General features: G+C 29.1%; 3 protein-coding genes and 1 non-coding gene across 4 annotated transcripts; 2 read left to right on the forward strand and 2 right to left on the reverse strand.

Annotated features, from left to right (window-relative positions):
* The first annotated feature begins 2,254 nt into the window (after positions 1-2,254).
* On the forward strand, positions 2,255-4,541 carry LOC124933545 (probable sugar phosphate/phosphate translocator At3g11320). Its single transcript, XM_047473959.1, has 4 exons — positions 2,255-2,894; positions 2,981-3,084; positions 3,175-3,403; positions 3,954-4,541. Exons 1-4 carry the CDS (start codon positions 2,448-2,450, stop codon positions 4,098-4,100), a joined length of 927 nt encoding a protein of 308 aa, XP_047329915.1. The 5' UTR covers positions 2,255-2,447; the 3' UTR covers positions 4,101-4,541.
* A 4,160-nt stretch (positions 4,542-8,701) lies between these two features.
* On the forward strand, positions 8,702-12,967 carry LOC124933546 (mitochondrial uncoupling protein 1-like). The gene is made up of 8 exons (XM_047473960.1): positions 8,702-8,985; positions 10,294-10,512; positions 10,592-10,804; positions 11,020-11,118; positions 11,642-11,746; positions 12,263-12,337; positions 12,496-12,582; positions 12,748-12,967. Exons 1-8 carry the CDS (start codon positions 8,902-8,904, stop codon positions 12,781-12,783), a joined length of 918 nt encoding a protein of 305 aa, XP_047329916.1. The 5' UTR covers positions 8,702-8,901; the 3' UTR covers positions 12,784-12,967.
* A 704-nt stretch (positions 12,968-13,671) lies between these two features.
* Positions 13,672-15,879, reverse strand: LOC124936047 (reticulon-like protein B12). The gene is made up of 4 exons (XM_047476499.1): positions 15,590-15,879; positions 15,115-15,295; positions 14,159-14,370; positions 13,672-14,080 (listed from the first exon to the last, which is right to left on the reverse strand). Exons 1-4 carry the CDS (start codon positions 15,654-15,656, stop codon positions 13,911-13,913), a joined length of 630 nt encoding a protein of 209 aa, XP_047332455.1. The 5' UTR covers positions 15,657-15,879; the 3' UTR covers positions 13,672-13,910.
* A 2,356-nt stretch (positions 15,880-18,235) lies between these two features.
* On the reverse strand, positions 18,236-18,308 carry TRNAF-GAA. Its single transcript has one exon. It is a non-coding gene; the product is annotated as a tRNA-Phe (tRNA).
* Between the last annotated feature and the right edge of the window lie 1,878 nt (positions 18,309-20,186).

Raw genomic sequence — 20,186 nt, forward strand, 5'->3', positions numbered from 1 at the left:
CCTGAACAATCTCTTAACAGCATCCTTGCGAGGCGAGATGTGAGGCCATGTGCTGAGCAAGCTTGTTCACCCTGAAGGCAATATCAGGGCAGGTAAGAGTGATGTACTGAAGACCACCAATAGCACTACGATATTCAGTAGCATTAGATGACCCAAAGATGATAGTCTTTTTGGTTGACATTAGGGTAGAAACAGGTTTAGCACCATCCAACTTGAAGTTGTATAAGAGGTCCAATGTGTATTTGTGCTGAGACAAGAAGAGACCCTCCTAACACTTAGCAACTTCAACACCTAGGAAGTACGTCAAGTGACCAAGATCAATGACCAAAAAGGATTTCACCAGATGAGTTGTTACAGCCGTGATGAGCTCAGTAGAGGAGCCGGTGATAATAAGATCGTCAACATAGACAAGTACAAAGAGGCGAGCATCATCTCTATGAAACATGAACATAGAAGAGTCTGTTTTAGATTAAAGAAAGTCAAAAAATAATAAGAACGAACTCAAAGCTTTATACCATGCTCTTGGTGCCTGACGAAGACCACGTACTCGTAAAAGGCATAAATACTTGATATTCATTAAATATGTGCAAGTTAGATGCCAGATTGCAAGAGCATGAATGATTCAATTATGTCGGATTGTATACTAAAATGTTAATGCACAACAAAATCGTTGAAATTTGACTTATTTGAAATCGATTTGAGAGCGTTTTGGTTTGTCTTTGATAAAAAGATTGATTCAGTCAATTTGATTAGTTTTATTTGTTCATACAAACTAATTACTAAATAAGTATATATATTTTTTAAACAAATAACAACATCAATAATAATAATAAAAGGTTGCAAATAAATTAGGTTAGCCTAAACATATATATTAAAAAAAATCTATCATTATTATTATTAGTTGTAGTTTTTAAATATTTAATGATATAAAAACTTAATTATTAATTAATAGGTTTAGCTTTCACAATATAGTTTAACTCAATTATATATTTTTAAATTTTTAATAATTATTAGTCGAGTTTGCTTGTTGAACCGTTACTAAGCTAATAAACTGAATGGTCATGTTTGAAGGTGGTCTGGTACGACATATAAAATAAAACCATATTTTCAGTGTAGAAGGAACATACTATTACCTGTTACTGTATTTTATTCTTGTGTACCGAAATCTCGACATGATACAAGTATGACCATACCGTTCCTACCGAATAATATTAAAATTTAATTTTATTTTGAGTTCATTTTCAAAATCTAAGTTTCTAAAATGATACTTATAAAGTGAGATTCAAAACTATTTAAAAAAATTAATAAATTTATTAATATTGATATCCATTTAATTTTACTAAAAATTTTATATAATTACGATGTGAATATTGAAAATTTGAAAATCTTATATTTTTACGATACCGATAATTTATTTGTGTGCCACGACAAAACAAGGGAATGAAATACCGCTTTTCGTTGGATTCTCTTTACCCTCCCTACAATGATGACTCTGTTGTTTTGGGGAGCGTTGAAGCTTGCTCCTTCGAAAGAGTTTTCTTGGTCATCAATGTGACCTCTCCGAAGATAACTTTTATTTTTTAATAATATGATAAAGCATAAGAAGTACCCTATTGGACTACACCTATTTTTTAAATCCCGACTCATCCTTCTGAACAATGGGATGTGGACGATTAGCCTCAACGCTTTTCGGGAGAGAAAACGATATAGAAACAATAAAACTAATATTCTCATAAATAGTTTATGAAATCTTATAATCCACGTATCATCTCTTACTATTTTGGTATATCTACGAAATCAATATTTTTGATATTATAACCTACGTTATTTTTTATATACCTTTCGATAACTTACCTATTGCTTTCGATTGGATCTGAATTTTTACACCTTTATCAGATTGTCCTTTCTACCATTGAACAAATCCTAATTTGATATGACTAAATGAGTTGACTTTGAAATAATTTTCAAATAAACAATAAATTATTAATCCACTTAGATTAATGTTTTGAGAAGGTAGTTATAAGGAAAATAATATAAATAATACAAATGCATCTCCTCCTACTACTACTAAAGTCAATAAATAAAAATACACGCGCCCACGCGTTCTCTCTCTCTCTCTCATCATCATCTTGCAGTCCTGCTGCTCTGTTAAAACAACTCTGTGAAAAAAAAAGCTCGCGCCTTTCTTCACAGCTCCATATCTTGTTTATATACATACAAAGTCTATATCTATCTATATCTATCTATCTATATACGCGCTATTACAAAAGAAAAAAAAAAGATGGGGATTGATTGAATTAAGAATCTTCATTCTCATCTCTCTCTAAAACCTTTCCCTTTCTTCCCCCATTTTCAATCACCATTTTTAATCTTCTTCAATACCCACCGACACAATTACTGTGCTTCTGTAAACCCTAATCAAATCTCACCCTTTTATCTCATTTCCAATGAAGGGATCGGCCTCCGGCCGATGGGTCACGATCGGTCTTGTTTCTTCTTGGTATGCATCCAACATCGGTGTTCTTCTTCTTAACAAATACTTGTTAAGTAACTACGGTTTCAAATACCCGATCTTCCTTACCATGTGTCATATGATGGCCTGTTCAATTCTCAGTTACGCCGCCATTGTTTGGATGAAGTTTGTCCCACTTCAAGCTATCCGATCGAGGGTTCAATTTGCTAAAATTGCTGCCCTAAGTTTGATTTTCTGTTTTTCAGTTGTTGGTGGGAATATCTCCTTGAGATATCTTCCTGTTTCCTTTAATCAGGCAGTTGGGGCTACTACGCCATTCTTTACTGCGGTTTTTGCTTACTTGATGACTGTGAAGAGAGAAGCTTGGCTCACTTATGTCACTCTTATTCCTGTTGTTGCTGGTGTTTTCATAGCTAGTGGGGTGGGTAATTTTGATCTTTCTCTATACTGTTTGTTGGAAATTGTGTAAATTAGAATGTGAAATCAATGAATGTTCTTTGATTGTAGGGTGAACCAAGTTTTCATCTATTTGGTTTCATAATGTGTCTTGGAGCTACTGCAGCTAGGGCTTTGAAATCAGTTGTTCAAGGAATCTTGCTTTCATCTGAAGGGTATATAGTTATAATTATAGTTATCAGTTTATCACCCACATTTATATGAGATTGATTTGGCTAAGAAATTATCCTCTTATGAACTGACAGGGAGAAGCTAAATTCTATGAACCTTCTTCTCTACATGTCACCCATAGCTGTAGGATTATTACTTCCTGCTACTTTGTTGATGGAGGAAAATGTTGTTGGGATCACGGTAGCTCTTGCAAGAAACGATGTCAAAATTGTGTGGTATTTGTTGTTCAATTCTTCGTTGGCGTATTGCGTCAACTTGACCAATTTTCTAGTCACCAAACACACAAGCGCGTTGACACTTCAGGTACGTTCATCGGAAAATTTTCTCCAATTGTGGAAATCTTGGCTGTTTTTGTTATATGTTTACTGCGACAAATGACTTTTATTGTGATTTTTAAGGAAAAGTCGTAATTCTCTGTATTGTAAGGAAGTGTATCTTAACTTAGCTTAGCTTGAATATAGCAGAATTCGTTTTAGTTCACTGATGAGATGAATAAATGCAGAAACTAGAGTAAGGGGGAACACGAACACTGAGTAACTAAGAGTGTGTTCGTTATAACTGATAATAAATTTTGAATACTGAATTTGAAGCGGTGAATGAGTTTGAAGTAAGTTGATTGGATAAAATGTAGAATTAATGTCGGAAAGACTTTTACCCTTATAATGACGTAATTTGATTGATTTTCAGGGTTAAGATTGTCTTTTGGAGGTTTTTACTAAGTTACGAGTTAGGAAATAAACTTAATTTTTAGCCTAATTTGAGCTGAATCTTTTGGAATTTGAATGAATTCTTGCTGATATTGCATACTTTTGGCTAGTTTTGACTTGAGAGAGATTGGTTAAATTTTCTCCAGGTGTTAGGAAACGCAAAGGGAGCTGTCGCGGTTGTTGTTTCAATTTTACTATTCAGGAACCCCGTTTCAGTGACCGGAATGTCTGGTTATGTTCTTACAGTAATTGGAGTTATTTTGTACAGTGAAGCAAAGAAGAGGAGCAAATGAGATATAAACTGAGCCATCCATCTTCCTTCTTCTTGTACAGAACAAAATGTTCTGAACATACCCTTGTTGTTAATTCAAACTATTATTTTTTCAAACGATTATAGTCTCATGGAAAACCCGACAATCGTGGTTTTCTTGTTTGTTTCAGCTGTCGTCTTCAAGGTTTCAGGTATTGTGAAAATGGCAGCTGCTGTTCTTTATAAAATCTAGACAGTTCCCTCCCCAACTCATATTCTGTCTTTTGCTTCATCAATTCAGTTTGTAGAATTTCTAGTCATTTTCTCCAATTCTCCTCCCCTCCACCATTTATGCAGGAAAAGAAGTTTACACATTGTATACCCGCTGCTTGTAATCAATCTCTGTTGTATCACTAATCAGATCTGAATATTGATAAGGTTCTTCAACTTATATACATCATCCAGATATATGCTATTTGTTGTATATGTTTTCTCATTATTAATTCTTCACTACCTTCTTCTTGATTCTCGAGGATATGAATTAGAAACCGACAATGAATTTCTGCTATGCATGTGTTATGAAATGTGTGGCTGGTTAGAAATCGCATTGGGATCGTCTTCTTATGGATTTATTTTGTTAAATTGGTTAAAATGTTCACATTTTAGGGTAGCTCTAGGTTCGATTTTTACTAAAATCAATATGATTTAAGTGGAGTTATGAATGAAGGGTTGAGTCATCCTAATTTTACTAGAGGATTTGGGCTATGTCAATTAAAAGGATGAGATAAAAGGGTATTACAAAATTTTATCTAGACCTTGGAGTTTTCTGTATCTTCAAAAAAAAACTTTGTCAAGAATAACGGCTTAGTCCTGTATTTACGACCAATCTACGATAGAAGAAAATGTTTCATTCCATCGGAACAATTCCTTATTTTTCAGAGTACCTCTTGTTTTTTTTTTTTTATACTAAATACCCGGGTTAAAAAACATACATTAATATCATATCAAAGCATTTAATTAAATCTAGCAAATTCAAGGACACAAACATGTTAATGATATCATGTCCATTCATCATTTAAAAGCATAGAAGCAAAACATCGTTAAATTTTTTCATGTGAGTTTCATTAAAGTTCAAACCAAACCAAACTTCAAGAGAATAGGAAATTTAAATGAAATTAAATGTGGTTTCAGTGTTTCACAACCCTATTTACTTTTGTAACTTTGATTGTGAATAGAATGCAAAATTAGAAATTGAATCCTAAGTATATATATGTTAAGATATCAAATCTACTTTATTTATTTCATGAAAATCAAAATGTTTTAGGCCTTATTTGAAATATATAAAACAGACAAATCATATTGAAGCAATTTTAAGAAAGCTTAGAAAAACAGTTTTAAACTCAACTTAAGATACTTTTATGAAGCAGGATCTTCTGTTCCCGATATTTGTGTTTCTGTTCCCGATATTTGTGTTCCTCTCTCATAGGGAGGGACAAAAATGTAAATACTTTTTAAAAAAAAAAATACTATTTTGCCCCTCCCCTATGAGAGGGGAGCAAAGATATCGATAAGAGATAATCATTTTACATTTTTTTTTTCTCACAAATGACATGGCTTTAAGAAAATGACCATATCTATCTGACAATTTTCAACTTAAAATAAATTTATTTAGTATTTAAATTTTACAAAAATAGGCAGCAAACTGGGACAGAGCAAGAGAAAACATGACATACCCATTGGACCACTATTTTATGTGTTTTCAAAAAATCATTTTCATGATCCAAAACCAAACATATCAAACTAGTTTAGAATTGAATCAAATTAAGACTCAACTTTAAAAGGATTTCAAAAGATAATACAAATAAACACTTTATTTGTTTTCATTAATTTAAAACAGATTTTTTAAATAGAATTCATCTTAACTAAAATAAAAAAAAAAACTTTGAATAAGTAAACTAATACTCTAATCCATTGCACTAAATTTAAGAAGAATAACAAATTAGGGTAACTCGAGAGCAAAGAGTTTTAATTAAGAGATTAAGAATCTCAAATTCGATTTTTAATAGAAATACCTTAAGTTGAAATAGGGATACATAATTGTGCCGAACTCTTATTTTAAAAAATAAAATAAATTTAAGAAAGAATGGATAAATTAAATGAATATTTTAACAAGTTAGGATGCAATGAATTGACAAACCAAAACTTAAACATGTTCTTAGATCAATCTTATATCAGATTACAGAAGATCTTTGAACATTTAGAAGTGAAAACACAACTCTTCTTTTTCTACTTTGCAAGTAAATAATATATTTTTTAGTTAATTATTTTATTTGTGAACATTACATAATAATAAATATAATTAATATAATATATTGAAAATATAATATAAATATAATATATCGGTGAGATATTATCAAATTGTGATAATATCTTACTTATATATATTATCTTTATATTATATTTTCAATATATTATATTGATTATATTTATTACATAATATTCATTACATAAAATTAAATTAATCTCTAAACAATACTTGTATTTATGTAGGTAATAATCATGGTTTAAGTCTTCCCATGGGTCATTTAAAAAGATAAATACTTGTATTTGTAATAAAATTTTAGTTAGGTAGATATATTAATATAAATAATAAATATTACTCTATTAAGAATAATTATTAAATATTATATATTAAATATTTTGAACATATTCTTTGCCAAGTCATAATATTTTTCTTAGTTTAAAAATAAGTCATACAAGTGTTAAAATGTTATATAATATCACTTTTTTTTTTATCAGCTCTCACAAGTCTTTATCTCCTCCCTAAGACCAACCTTTATCACAAATCTTGTCAAAAATAATAAAAATTTCATTTAAAACGAAATAGTGGGATTTATTAATTTTAAAAAAAAATAATAATAAATCTCTCCAAGACCATTCAAAGGCAAATCCATGAATAAGAGTCAAGATTTGGCATCTCCAGAAAGGAGAATTTTAAGGGTAAAACATTATATATTAAATTGATTTCTTTGCTAAAATACAAGTTTAGCCAAATTATAAACAAGGAGAATAAAGAGATTAGTCAACAAATGTTACGGAGTTATATCTCTTCTTTAGTTTATTTCGACTTAATTACTCGGGGTGGGTTGTTTTGTTTCTAACTAAATCGTCATGAACATTGTTTTATGTCATTGTTTTTTTTTTAAAATGGTGTATTTGATCAGATTATTTGTCTAAACAAAATTGAAATAAAAATATTAAGTTTAATTACGTGGACTAACCCAATGAATTTCAACAGTAAAATTTGTAACAATTTGTGAACTCTGTATAACAGGAGGACGTAGATTTATAATGGGAGAAAATCAAACTATAATTTTTTTTTCGACTACTCGTTTTATTAGTTATAAAATTTTCTCATTAAGATAGTTTAAGTGTTTAAGTGTCAAAAAGTAGTTTAAAAAAATATAAATGTAACGAGTTCGATTTTATTTACTATACCTTAATTTAAAATGAATGACATAATTATAAGTTCATCATAGCTTCTTACCTTCCTAAAAAATAGTTATAAAATTCAATGTAGAGTATTTTGACTCATAAAATATAACAAAAATTCATTATAATTCATATCTATGTAGTGTTCAAGCATCTTGATAAATGAATGAATAAATTAAAAGTAAGTGTTATTATATATATATATAAATTTTAACAGTACATTATTAAAAAAAAATAAAAGGCATATTTATTCTGTTAGAGTATGTTAGATTTAGTTATTTTGATTTTTTATTGGAATTTTATCTAAAAAGATATTTGTTTGATAAAATGAAAAGTAGATTGATAGATTTTTAATTAATTTAATTATTAAAATATATTTTTTATATATTTAAAATATAAATTTAATAAAAATAAAAATAAAATATTTTATATTTTAATTGATAGAAGGATTGATTTGATAATATAATTATGAGCATAATTTATTTTTTTTCAACCTATCAAAAATATCATAATGCAAAATACATAAAATATCGAATTTTTTCAATATATATAAAAAATGGTAAGATATGATACTTATACCAAAATTATCGATATGACAAGAGTACGAAATTTTCAAAATATCTATATATATCAAAATAATATTTATTTATATCTAATAAAATTTTAATTTCCATTTTAATAATTAGATTTACATTGCGTGCAACTTTTTAACAAAATAAAATAAAATCTTATTAAATTAATTTACTTTTCTAACTGACTTAAGTTAAATTCTAGAAATATCTATTTTATTTATAATCTTAACAAATTTATTTTTTTTTATAATTTTTTTTTCATATTAATTTATTTATAAAGACTTAATTTACAAAAAAAAATATTTTTTTTTTTAATATTATTAAGTATGATACCCGATATTATATTAAAATCTGATATATTGTAAATATTCGATATTTTAATGGTATCACGGTGTGAATAAAAAAAATTCTATACACTATAGTATTGTAAAATATATAATATTGTGACAAATAAACAATTTATAAAAAATAAAAAATAAAAATAAAAAAAATGAAGAGAAAGTGGCCCCAGTCAATAGTCGATTGGACTTACAACTAAGTGCCTACGAGGAAAGCATTTTCTTATTTTGAAATTCGATGGAAGTGACGATGGAGATCACAGAAGAGACCCTAAAAAGCCCAATATTGCTTGCTTGCGCAGCCTTCTTCTTTTCTCTATCCTTTCCTTTTCTCGAGATTCTATACCCATATAAATAATCACCCCCCTCCCTCTTCTCTCTACATATCATCCTACAGTGTTTAAGGACTACCAAATTCTACTTCTTCCAGCAAATCTCTGCAATGGTGGCCGATCAGAAGGGAAAATCGGATATCTCCTTTGCTGGAACCTTCGCCAGCAGCGCATTCGCTGCTTGCACAGCCGAGGTACCCTTATAAAGACATTCTACATCATGGGTTACACTTATTATCCCATAAATTTATGCATGCACATTCTACATCTTGAGTTACAGGACTGATAAAGTTTGAATCTTTTGTTTTGAACAGTTAGATCAACAATTTTCATTCAAGTTTGATACTTATCAAGGGTTTATAGATGAAATTTTGAGTCTTTGCTTATATCCTGCAATATCTTATTCTAGTTAGGATTCAATAGATCATCACCTCGTGGAATTTTGTCCATTTCTTAAGGAGATCTCAAGTGGGTATCCTTAATTCTTTATAGTCGATATCTATTCTTAAGAACTAGGTCTTTGAATTTCCAAAGTGGTACACTTGCTCAAATGATGATAACTTTGTTTGATCCCCGCCTAATTACTTGAGATGCTTTTTAGGCTGTAGGTGAGCAGCCCAACCCTCCTGATCTGCTGGATATAGGGTTTTGATAGAGTATAAATTGAGCTATTATGACTGGATTGATATTTGGCCAAATAAATTAACCAAACCCTAGTTTGTACTCAAAATTGGTTGATATCAAACTATTGAAGTTCGTTTATTTATTCGGGTTAAATATCAATTTTTAGCATGCCTATGAATAAGAAAATGTAAGCTTTGTATTCTATCTATTGTTACGTTTATTCAATTAAAAAACTGGATTTTAAACAATTATTATTTGTTAGTATTGAATACATTGGTGAATTTGTTGTAACAAACAAAGTTTGTTCAATTGGAGGCTTATTTGAAGTTGGTGTCTTTATATTTGATTTCGTTTAATTAATTGCTTTGAAGTTGTGGATTTATAGGGTCAGATATGAAAAAACGGGCAAACTGACCCTATATTTGATACATTTGATGCCACACATAGGGCCCGTATATAAGATTTTGATAGAGTATAAACTGATTTATTAGAGCCAGATTACCGAATGAACCCGATCCGTGATCAAATTTATTTATGATTCCATTATGAAGGTGGTCATATTTATAGTGGTTATACCAAATTAACAATGAAGGAGGACAAAAATGTGAGGTTATTGCATTGGTTTGAAAAACAAAACTGTTCCCAATGTGAATTTTACTAGAAACAATTAGAGCATGTTTGATCTGGGAAGTTATATTTTGCAAAAAATCTGGTTTATAAATAAAATGTTTGATGAAAATGTAGTTTATTTGAGGTTAAATGAACAAATTCTATTAGTATTGATGATTTGATAGAAGTAGTTGATGATGGGATAATCGTTTATTTGGATTCTCTTAGATTATTGTGTGCTATAATGATGATTTCATTTGTTAATACAGTTGTTTACAATTCCATTGGACACTGCCAAAGTAAGACTTCAACTTCAGAAGAAAGCAGGCCTAGGCGAAGCAATATCATTACCAAAATACAGGGGAATGTTGGGGACAGTTGCAACCATTGCGAAGGAAGAAGGAATTTCTTCCCTTTGGAAGGGCATTGTTCCGGGCTTACATCGTCAATGCCTATTTGGAGGACTAAGAATTGGATTGTATGAACCGGTCAGTAACCTAGTCTGGATATCTATGTTACTAATTATCTTGCAGCCATTTTTTATTCTTAATTTTGTGTTGTAAATAGGTAAGGAATCTCTATGTGGGAGAGAATCACGTTGGTGATGTTCCTTTATCAAAGAAAATACTGGCTGGACTTACCACCGGTGCTCTTGCAATAACAATTGCAAATCCTACTGATCTTGTGAAAGTTCGACTTCAATCTGAAGGAAAATTGCCTCCTGGTGTGCCAAGGCGTTATTCTGGCGCTCTAAATGCTTATTCTACTATAGCGAGACAGGTAATTTTTTCTCCGATTATGTTTGGACGTGTACAATTAGAATTAGTATTGAAGTATTATGCTCGGAGAAATCGTAGAATTAATTCCAAAAACTATTTCTATATTAACATAGCCTTATTCTTATCTGATACCTTTCTTTTACTTGGTTGCAACACACACTGGAATTTCAGTCTATGTTTTAGTTTCTTTATAAGTTGCATGTTTTTATAATACAGGAAGGTGTTAAGGCTTTGTGGACAGGACTGGGCCCTAATGTTGCCAGGAATGCCATTATAAATGCTGCTGAACTAGCTAGTTATGATCAAGTGAAGGAGGTAAAAAAGTTATACTCTATTTTGTCCATTTCTATTATCTTCTGTTAAGATTGAGTGATGAATAAGGTACAATTGTAAGAAGCATAGCAAGAGCTAAGATTACAAAGAAATAGTTAACTTTTGTTTGGGTGTTAGTGAGAAATATGAATGTGAGCCAGTTAGCTTAAGTGGTAAGAGTCTTGAACTTAAGAGGTTGAAGTCTTAGGTATGATTCCCACTCAAAGCAAATAGGGAGTCATTGAACATGAGATGGATTTTTGGAAGAATTATGGATATGGTGTAGAGTTGATTATATATAGTGTATGAAACTTATAATGTATAGGTTGTTTTTGTTGTTTTCCCCCATTCTTCTTTCTCTCGTTTTTTTTTTCTTCCTTTGGACATTGCTTGTATGTAAGAAGTCGCTCTTCATTTTTCGACAATTCTAACATGTGCAAGTAAATTCATATTTTGTTTTAAGTAAACTTTTTTGCCCATTATTTTGACTGAGCAAGTCTTTTTATTTATTTTTTGTGGAATGCAGACAATTTTAAAAATTCCAGGCTTCACTGATAATGTGGTGACCCATCTGCTGTCTGGTTTAGGAGCTGGTTTTGTTGCAGTCTGTATTGGCTCTCCAGTTGATGTGGTATGGTTAATTTCTCTGTATCATCTTCCTAAACAAACTTATTTGTTTTCATTATAATTTTTGTTAGATCTCCTCTCTAGTTAACATAGATTTTCATAACTTTGCCATGAGATTATATCCATATGAGGACTCATGATTGTACATTATGTTTCCTTGATTATATCTTCCTCTAATAAGTACTAGACGAGTCATCAAATTCATTTCAATAACCCAATCCAGGCCTAAGTCACACTTTTACTCGAAAGCTTTCTTAGTGGCAAGAAACTTGGAATGAAATTGTCAGATTGAAGTGCGATTTCATAGCAGTGAGATGTTGTACTAGCCTCCTAAATGATTAGTTGTTTTAAAAAAATGTTGTTTAAAAATTTCCAAGATATTGAATAAATACCCATTATTTTAGTACCGGACTATGTCACTATGGAACAAAAGGAAATTGGTGATGTACAACACATTTTTTTTTCTATTAACAATGATTTCTGAAAATAAGATGCTTAACTTGAATGGTTGTCGCTCTAGGTTAAGTCAAGAATGATGGGAGATTCAACTTACAAGAACACACTCGATTGCTTCATGAAGACTTTAAAGAATGAGGTATACATTTTTCTTTTTATTACAGCTGGTTGGAAATTTCAGATGTTTGAAATCATGTTTTGTGTTTAGTACACCTTTTGTTGTTTCTACAGCATAATTGTTCCTTCTTAATTATTCTTGAAGTCATGATAATGAGCTTTGATGTTGGGATTGTGCAGGGACCCTTAGCTTTCTACAAGGGTTTTCTGCCAAACTTTGGACGTTTAGGATCTTGGAATGTCATCATGTTTCTAACATTGGAACAGGTAAAACACTTATAGTTTTCTGTATCAAGATGAGAAAAAATCAATAAATTAGTTTTGAAACATAATCTTGTCTTTTTCACTTTTGTTTAGGATCTTGGATTTGAATCTAGTTGTTTCTAAATAGGATCATTATGTAACTTGTCTTTTTCACTTTTGTTTCAACAGGCCAAGAAACTTGTTAGAAAAATAGAGGCGCCTTGAGCATACAAGAAAGGTGTTTGATGGGGGAATATGAACTTTGCTTCTCGGTTTGTCATGGTTTTGAACTGTTTCTTGGTATCCAATAAGTGTTTTAAGGCGAAAAACTAAATTATTGCTTCTACTATACAAAGGAAGGATTAATTATTCCGTTTGTATTCTTGAATAATCAATTTCCTTCCAATCATTCAAAGTAGTATATTTATCCAAACTTGAATTGTGATGTAACAAAATTTTAGTTCTAAAATGGGTATAACAAGATTTTTTTTTTTATTTTATTAAAATAATTAAGATTACAGATAACACAGTCTTTAATTATTATTATTATTTTTATTTGAATTTAGAAAGTTACACATACTCAACATGACACCTCAATTTAAGACATGATTTTGTATTTGTATGAATGGTTTTATACCATAAAAACTTACCTAGATGAAAAAAATATTATTTTTGTTTCCTACTAACAAACATTATTAGTGGTAATCAATGGTATTATGTTTGTTTCCTACTAACAAAAACATTATTAGTGGTAATCAATGGTATTATGTGTTGTCTTGTTTTAGGGCCGCAAATGAGTAGGCTGTTCGTTTGGTCAAAACTCGGCTTGACTTTAACCGAGTCGAGCTCGAGCCTATTCGAGTCGGTAAATAGTTGAGTTGAGCTTAAAAAAAAATATTTAATATAGTCAAACTCAAACTTGTGATTACTCTCAATTATATATTTTTTTACCTAGTGAATTGTCTTTAAGACTACAAGTATTGTATCAAATTTAAGTAAATGATTTTGTTCAAATTATTATTTTAACCTATTGGTGAAATATAATTGAATTTGACAAGTCTTAAAGTTCTTTACTAACATAACATAACCTCAAGAATAAACTTGGATAAAAAAATCATCTATTCCTTTATTTCTCTTTATAACTCCTAAATCCAATATATTGTTTTTATAAAAAACATAGAATAAGAATAATTTATAAACACTTACATATATAGAGTTAAAATTCAAAATACAATTTTCCTCTTCAAGCAAGAAAAATAAAAGAAAGACCTTTTACAAAACAACCAACCAAACTCCAGCAGCCAAGAAAGACTTTACAACAAACCTCACAAAATTTGTGTTAAAAAACAAAGTCAGCTAAGTTTCTGCTTTTCCAAGATCATTGTCCTTACCCTCGCGATATATTCCACATTGAACCAAACATAGAATTGCCTCGATCTTCTGTAAACCGTCAATATAAATCCATCTATACAATCCGCAAACTTTTCATAGAGAGCTGGGAGAGTAAGAAGAACCACAAGACCTGCCAGACACAAAATAGATTAAAACAAGAGTTCGAAACAAAAAAAAAATGATATGATTTGAGAAGAATGAAACTTACTCGAATAGGCCAATGTTATGAAATCCGTTAGCCCACCTATAATGTAAATTAGCCCCAGCCACCCCGATACTCTCAAGAACATTTCCGTGTCCTTTCCTAGAGCGATGTCATGTGATATTGATAACAATGCATTAATATTATCAAGGACAAGAGAAGCTATCTCATTCATTGTTTCTTTGGATAAATGTAAATCGGGTAATGGTGGAGCAGGCCTGTCAAAAAATGATAGATACAAAAACATAGAAAACACGTAAATAACTAACAAATTTATGTGTACACCTAAGACATGAAAAACTACATTGACTACAATCTATATTTAGGGATTGCAGGAGTCCTGTCCATTTGAAAACACTTCAGATCTGAAGTTGAATCTGAATCTCTGTTAAATTTTATGTGTCTAATTAAGCTTTATTTCAAAACATCATCCCATCTAAACTAACATTCAAATGAGATACTTCACATAAAAACAAAATTCCAAGGAAAGTTTTGAAAGTTTTCTCCTCTAAACTTAGACTCATGCCCAACTCCAACTCCAGAAAGTGTTTTCAAATAAACCATATTTCACGTTCGTACCAAAGATGTGTGGTTAGAATTTTGGCACACATTCTTATAAAAGTAGGCTATCATCTCGTCTCGTTATGTTATTCTACATGACAAACTCACTGTTTGTGTTCCTCGTTTCGTTTACAGAAGAATTATAAATATACAAAGTTAAGAAAACATGTGCTACATCAGCACCACGAGGTACGATGTGGTTGCCATGTCATCTCATACTCATCAAAACGGAAAAACAATCGAGACTTATTCTCATAACATCAAACCCAGGATTTAAGCAATATTAATGGAGATTCACAAAGATTATACATATATTATCATGATTAAAAAGTGTTCTTGAACTGGAAAAATGAAAATGTTATGATCTAGAAATGCAAAAAACAATGAATTAGAAAACTGACCTGTTTAGAATTGCAGCAGATTTGGCCCAAAAGAAAAGAATGGAAGATAAGAGCAAAAGAACACTAGAAACAAATGATAATAAAGTATAGCCAGATTTCTCAAACATCAACCAAGAAGCTACTGTTACAATCATAATCCCCATTGTTAAATCCTTTCTTCTCCAAAGAATCACATCTGCAACTGCAATAAGTGTCAAAGGTTAAACAAAGGATATCACAAATGCATCCAAATTCATAAACCCACAAAATCATTCCCTTCTTTGGTTGACAAATCTGATAAGTAAATGAAATCAAAACTATTGAAGCTAAAACCCAGAATCAATCAGAACCGGCAACCAGATCAGAATCTCAAACAAGTCAAAAAAAACATAAACTTTATAGCTAATTTTCTGCAGATCAAGGAGCAATTAGTTCTTAAGAGCGTTATACCACCAATGACTGACTGATAAAGAAGGAATGATCCTACTGATCTTACCAATTCCTCCGCCGAGGATCTGATGAATCGTTCGTTGCCTATTAAACAATCGATCAGATGAACCCATTTCTCCAAGAAGTCAAAAAGTGAGAAATTTTGTCAAGAATTCAATGGCTTTCAATGAGCAGATTCCCGCAGTGATGATTATGAGTATGTACACGAGGATTGTCCCTGGAGCAGCAGAGATGATGAAGGAAGAAGATGAAAATGCAAAGGGTCTGGTGGGGTTTACTGGTTCTCAATTTACAGCCTTAAAGTTAAAGGGTTGAGAGAAAAAAACACACTCATTTTGCTTTTTCTTGCCTTTTGTTTTGCCACAAGAACAAGAAGAGCAAATCTAGAGACTTTAAGAGATTATTGTTTAGAAGACTTGATATTTTACTAATTAGAGATTCACCATTATTGTTTTCGAAATTTATAAAAAATTTGATAAATGCCCAATTAAATATTGTTATCATATTTAAATTATATATACATGATTTTTTTTTTAATAAATTAATTTTCATTAATTAAAATAAAAAATTACTATCGAAAATTAAATTACAAAATAATATCAACTAAATAAAAATTTAGGTGTTAAATAATATTACATATTTAAAAGAATTAAATTCTAATAACTAATAAAGAAGATCGAACAATCTTGTAAGTTTTGTAGATTATAATATAAAGTAGAGTAAATTGAACAAATCGATTAAATAGTGTCAAAAAAATCTCTACCAAATATTATGAGCGATAAGTGAAAATTGTCATTGACAACGCAAGAAAATGTTCTTTCAAATACATTTATGTATATTGTAAAAAAGAAAGTGAGAAATTCATAAAAAAAAAAATAATAATAATAATGAAAAAATATATATAAGAGGGCTCTATATGAAAGATCAGTTAGTTTCAGTGTTATCTATTAAAAAAAAGACAAAAAAACAATTCAAATTTGGTAACTTTATATAATTTGTTACTAAGAAGATATGTTGAATAAAGATCACAATCAATCGAATGATATGAGCGGCAAACGATCATCAATTGTGATCCTCAATTGTTAAGAAAACTATTCGAATTAAATTCTGACATAAAACTCTCATCATTCCTCACCATTTTTTCTCCCAAATTTCATCCTCTTTCACACAAGAGACAATTCCAAATTTTTTACTTTTTTTTTTTAAGAGTTCTTTTAAAGGGAGAAACCTTGAGAATAATTAGAGATACAGTTGTTTTTTAATATTTTTACTATTATTATATATATATAATATAAATATGTTAAGTATGACAACTATAGGTACAATTTTATATATTAAAACACATAAATATATAATATATGTAAGATTATTTTATATTTATGCATTACACTTCAGTTATATACTATTAATATTAAAAGCAGTATATAATTATATTTTTAATAGATAATATTTTATTTAAATATATATTCTTAAAAATAAATTTTAATAATAATAATTAATCAAATTAAATATATATCTTAAAAATTAATATTAAAAAAAGTAAATAATTAATTAATTTTGTTAAATCTATTAAAAATATTTATTTAAAATAATATAATCCAGCAACTCTCTCCTAATAATTAATAATATTAGTATAAATAAATAAATAATATATATAAAGAATGTGACATCAAGGGATTAAAGCATATAGACAAACACATCTAACCATTAACCATGAATAAATTTGTCGCTGAGCTCAAACAGACCTAACAAAAAAAAGTTAAGAATATTCACCACTTATTGTCACTAGACTAGAAGAGGGATTGAAATAATATATATATATATTTCATATTAACTTACACTTTGTTTAAAGATAAATAAATTGTTGTTTAAGAATTAATATTTTATATAATTTTTAGATTTTTTTTAAGAGAATATAATCTCTAAAATAATTGTGATATCATTAGGATAAATTGTTAAAATGAATTTTACATTTGATAATGATTATTTTTTAGATACAATATATTTCATTTTTCAAAAAATTTGAAGAAAAAGTAATGTGAAAAATTTAAGGTTTGAGACACACCAAACATCTTGAAACTAATTATTTTCTTTTTCTATTAATTTGAATGAGGTGGTTCTCAACTATAATTAGTGTATTGTTGATAAAATAAATAAATTAAAACATAAGCCTCCAACAAAACAATAATAGAAAAAATATTTATTTTAGAAAAACATATTGTGAGGTGATATTTATCAATGTTTTATCTCACTTTTAAAATGCGAATAAAATGGTCAAAAATTTTAAAGTCGTCGATAAAGAATAGACCAAAAATGAGAAAAATAAGTTCAAAGAAAGAATAAAGAAATTAGAAAGATTGCAACCTTCCTTATTGAATCAAGTATGATAGAAAATTAGTCTTTCTTCTCCTATAATAGATCATCTTTGACTTGATTTGAGTTTTGTAATTTCTATCTCAAAGTTATGTTTTTATATTCTCTTATTCTTTTATTTATTTGTAAGTTGTCTTTAATTAACTTGTACATACTTGATTTATTTCCATCACCTTGGTTAATGTGACTTTTGTTGAACTTTTCATTAATTTGGCCAGAAAAATTAAATTTGATGTTTCTTTATCATAATGGATATCTCATTCATTCCAATTTTAAAATTTTAAACAAGTTGAATAGAAAATTAAAAAAAATAAAAATTTGCGGTGAAGGTGGATCAAACACCTGACCTTCAGATCTTCAGTCTGACGCTCTCCCAACTGAGCTATCCCCGCATTTGTTCATGATATATTTTATATATTAATTTCTATTCCAAAATAAGAACATATAATGGTTAAAAATAAATAATTTAAACAAATTAGTGTAAATAAACCTATCAAACACACTCAAAGATAATGCTGTGATTAGGGATGACAATGGGGAGGTTCGGGACGGAGAATGTATTTACCATTCCGTCCCGTTTTTATTTCGGGACGGGGGCGGTTATGTTTAGTTTAGTTTCGGAGAGTCCCTGCGGGACACCGTTAATAAAATATTTTAAATTTTTTTTATATAAACGAAATTTTTAATATAATATATATTCTAATATATTAAAATTTTATATTATTATAATGAAATAAACTTACTACTCTTATAAAATATAATGAATAAATAAATATATTGGTGATTTAATATATTTAATTATGTTTACAGTGTTCGAGGCAGAATCAGAATAAGATCGGGACAAGGCGGGGACACAAATATTATCCCCACCCAATCCCGTTCAATTTTGGGGAAAAATTATCTCAAACGGGACAATTCGGTTCGATTTTCAAGGGACAATTTTAAATTGTCATCTTTAACTACGATAAATATTGTACTTTTTATTTAACATCATTCACTCTTGAATATCAATATTAAATAAGTAAAATTTTGAGATAAAAACTCTAAAACAATACCCAAGAACAAATCAAACATGTCAACCCACCTCATAAAATAACAAAAGCAACAACTCATACTCTTACAAGATAAAATTATAGAATCTTAACATTATACAAATGTTCACATACTACAATTACACATTCAGAAAAAATTGAAGCATCCATTTGTCACATTGAAAAATACATTGATTTCGTTATGTTCAAATAATCCATAGTATGAATGGAAATACCTGACGTTCGATTATTTTCTTTATTCAAATGATGATCCAATCCAACCCATTCTACCAATTCATTTTTGCCTATTTAGCTCAAACCTGTGTACATTGGTTGATAAAATATTGGATCCAATAAATAATAAAATGGAGTGAATATGTTGAATCAAATTAACTATCTAAACTATCATCACCATCTTTAAGATGTCTGATCAAATGTAGAAAATTTTATGTTATTCACTTTGTGATTTTTTCTATAGCATAGTTGAGAGGCTAAATATTTGTTGTACAAGAAATTAATTTGGTGAATTATTTATATGATTTTTACATAAATATTATATATTGAGAAATAAACGAGAAAATTAATATTTTATTTTTATTTTTATTTAATTATGGTGTGAGATATTAATTTTTTATAATATATATAATTAATAAAAAAATGTGTCTATTCTATCTCCATATAGAATATACAGTAAAACCTCTATAAATTAATACTCAATAAATTAATAATCTCGAAAAAATTAATAATTTATCCGGTTCCAATTTGAGACCAGTACAAAATCGAACCTCAATTGATCAAATAATAAGATAGTAATTTTGTTTGAAATCTCAGTATATATAAACTATAAATTAATAATTACTAAAGATTTCTAATTTTAAGATTCTATAGTAAAAAAAAGAATTTATAGTCATTTTTATTTTTATTTTTGTTGATCTTCAAATATATATTGAATTCATATTTAAATCTCCTCATTACACTTAAGAGTTGGGGTATTGTCTTATTGTATTGCAACAAAAAGTTGTGAAAAGTTGTTGCCGTTTGTAATGTTTCTTTCCGAGTGACCGATTCCAAAGCTATTGAATCATCTTCAACTTTGTCATCGATCGGATTTTGAATGGTATCCCTCACAATTTCTTCAATGGTTTGAACCTCATAACATTTATTATTTTCACCAGGATAATCTAGCAAGTGATTCATATCCATTTTGTGCCGATAATGCATACCCATAAAATCGTAAAA

The sequence above is a fragment of the Impatiens glandulifera genome, chromosome 4 (assembly GCF_907164915.1).
Source record: "Impatiens glandulifera chromosome 4, dImpGla2.1, whole genome shotgun sequence".
Lineage (NCBI taxonomy): Eukaryota > Viridiplantae > Streptophyta > Magnoliopsida > Ericales > Balsaminaceae > Impatiens > Impatiens glandulifera.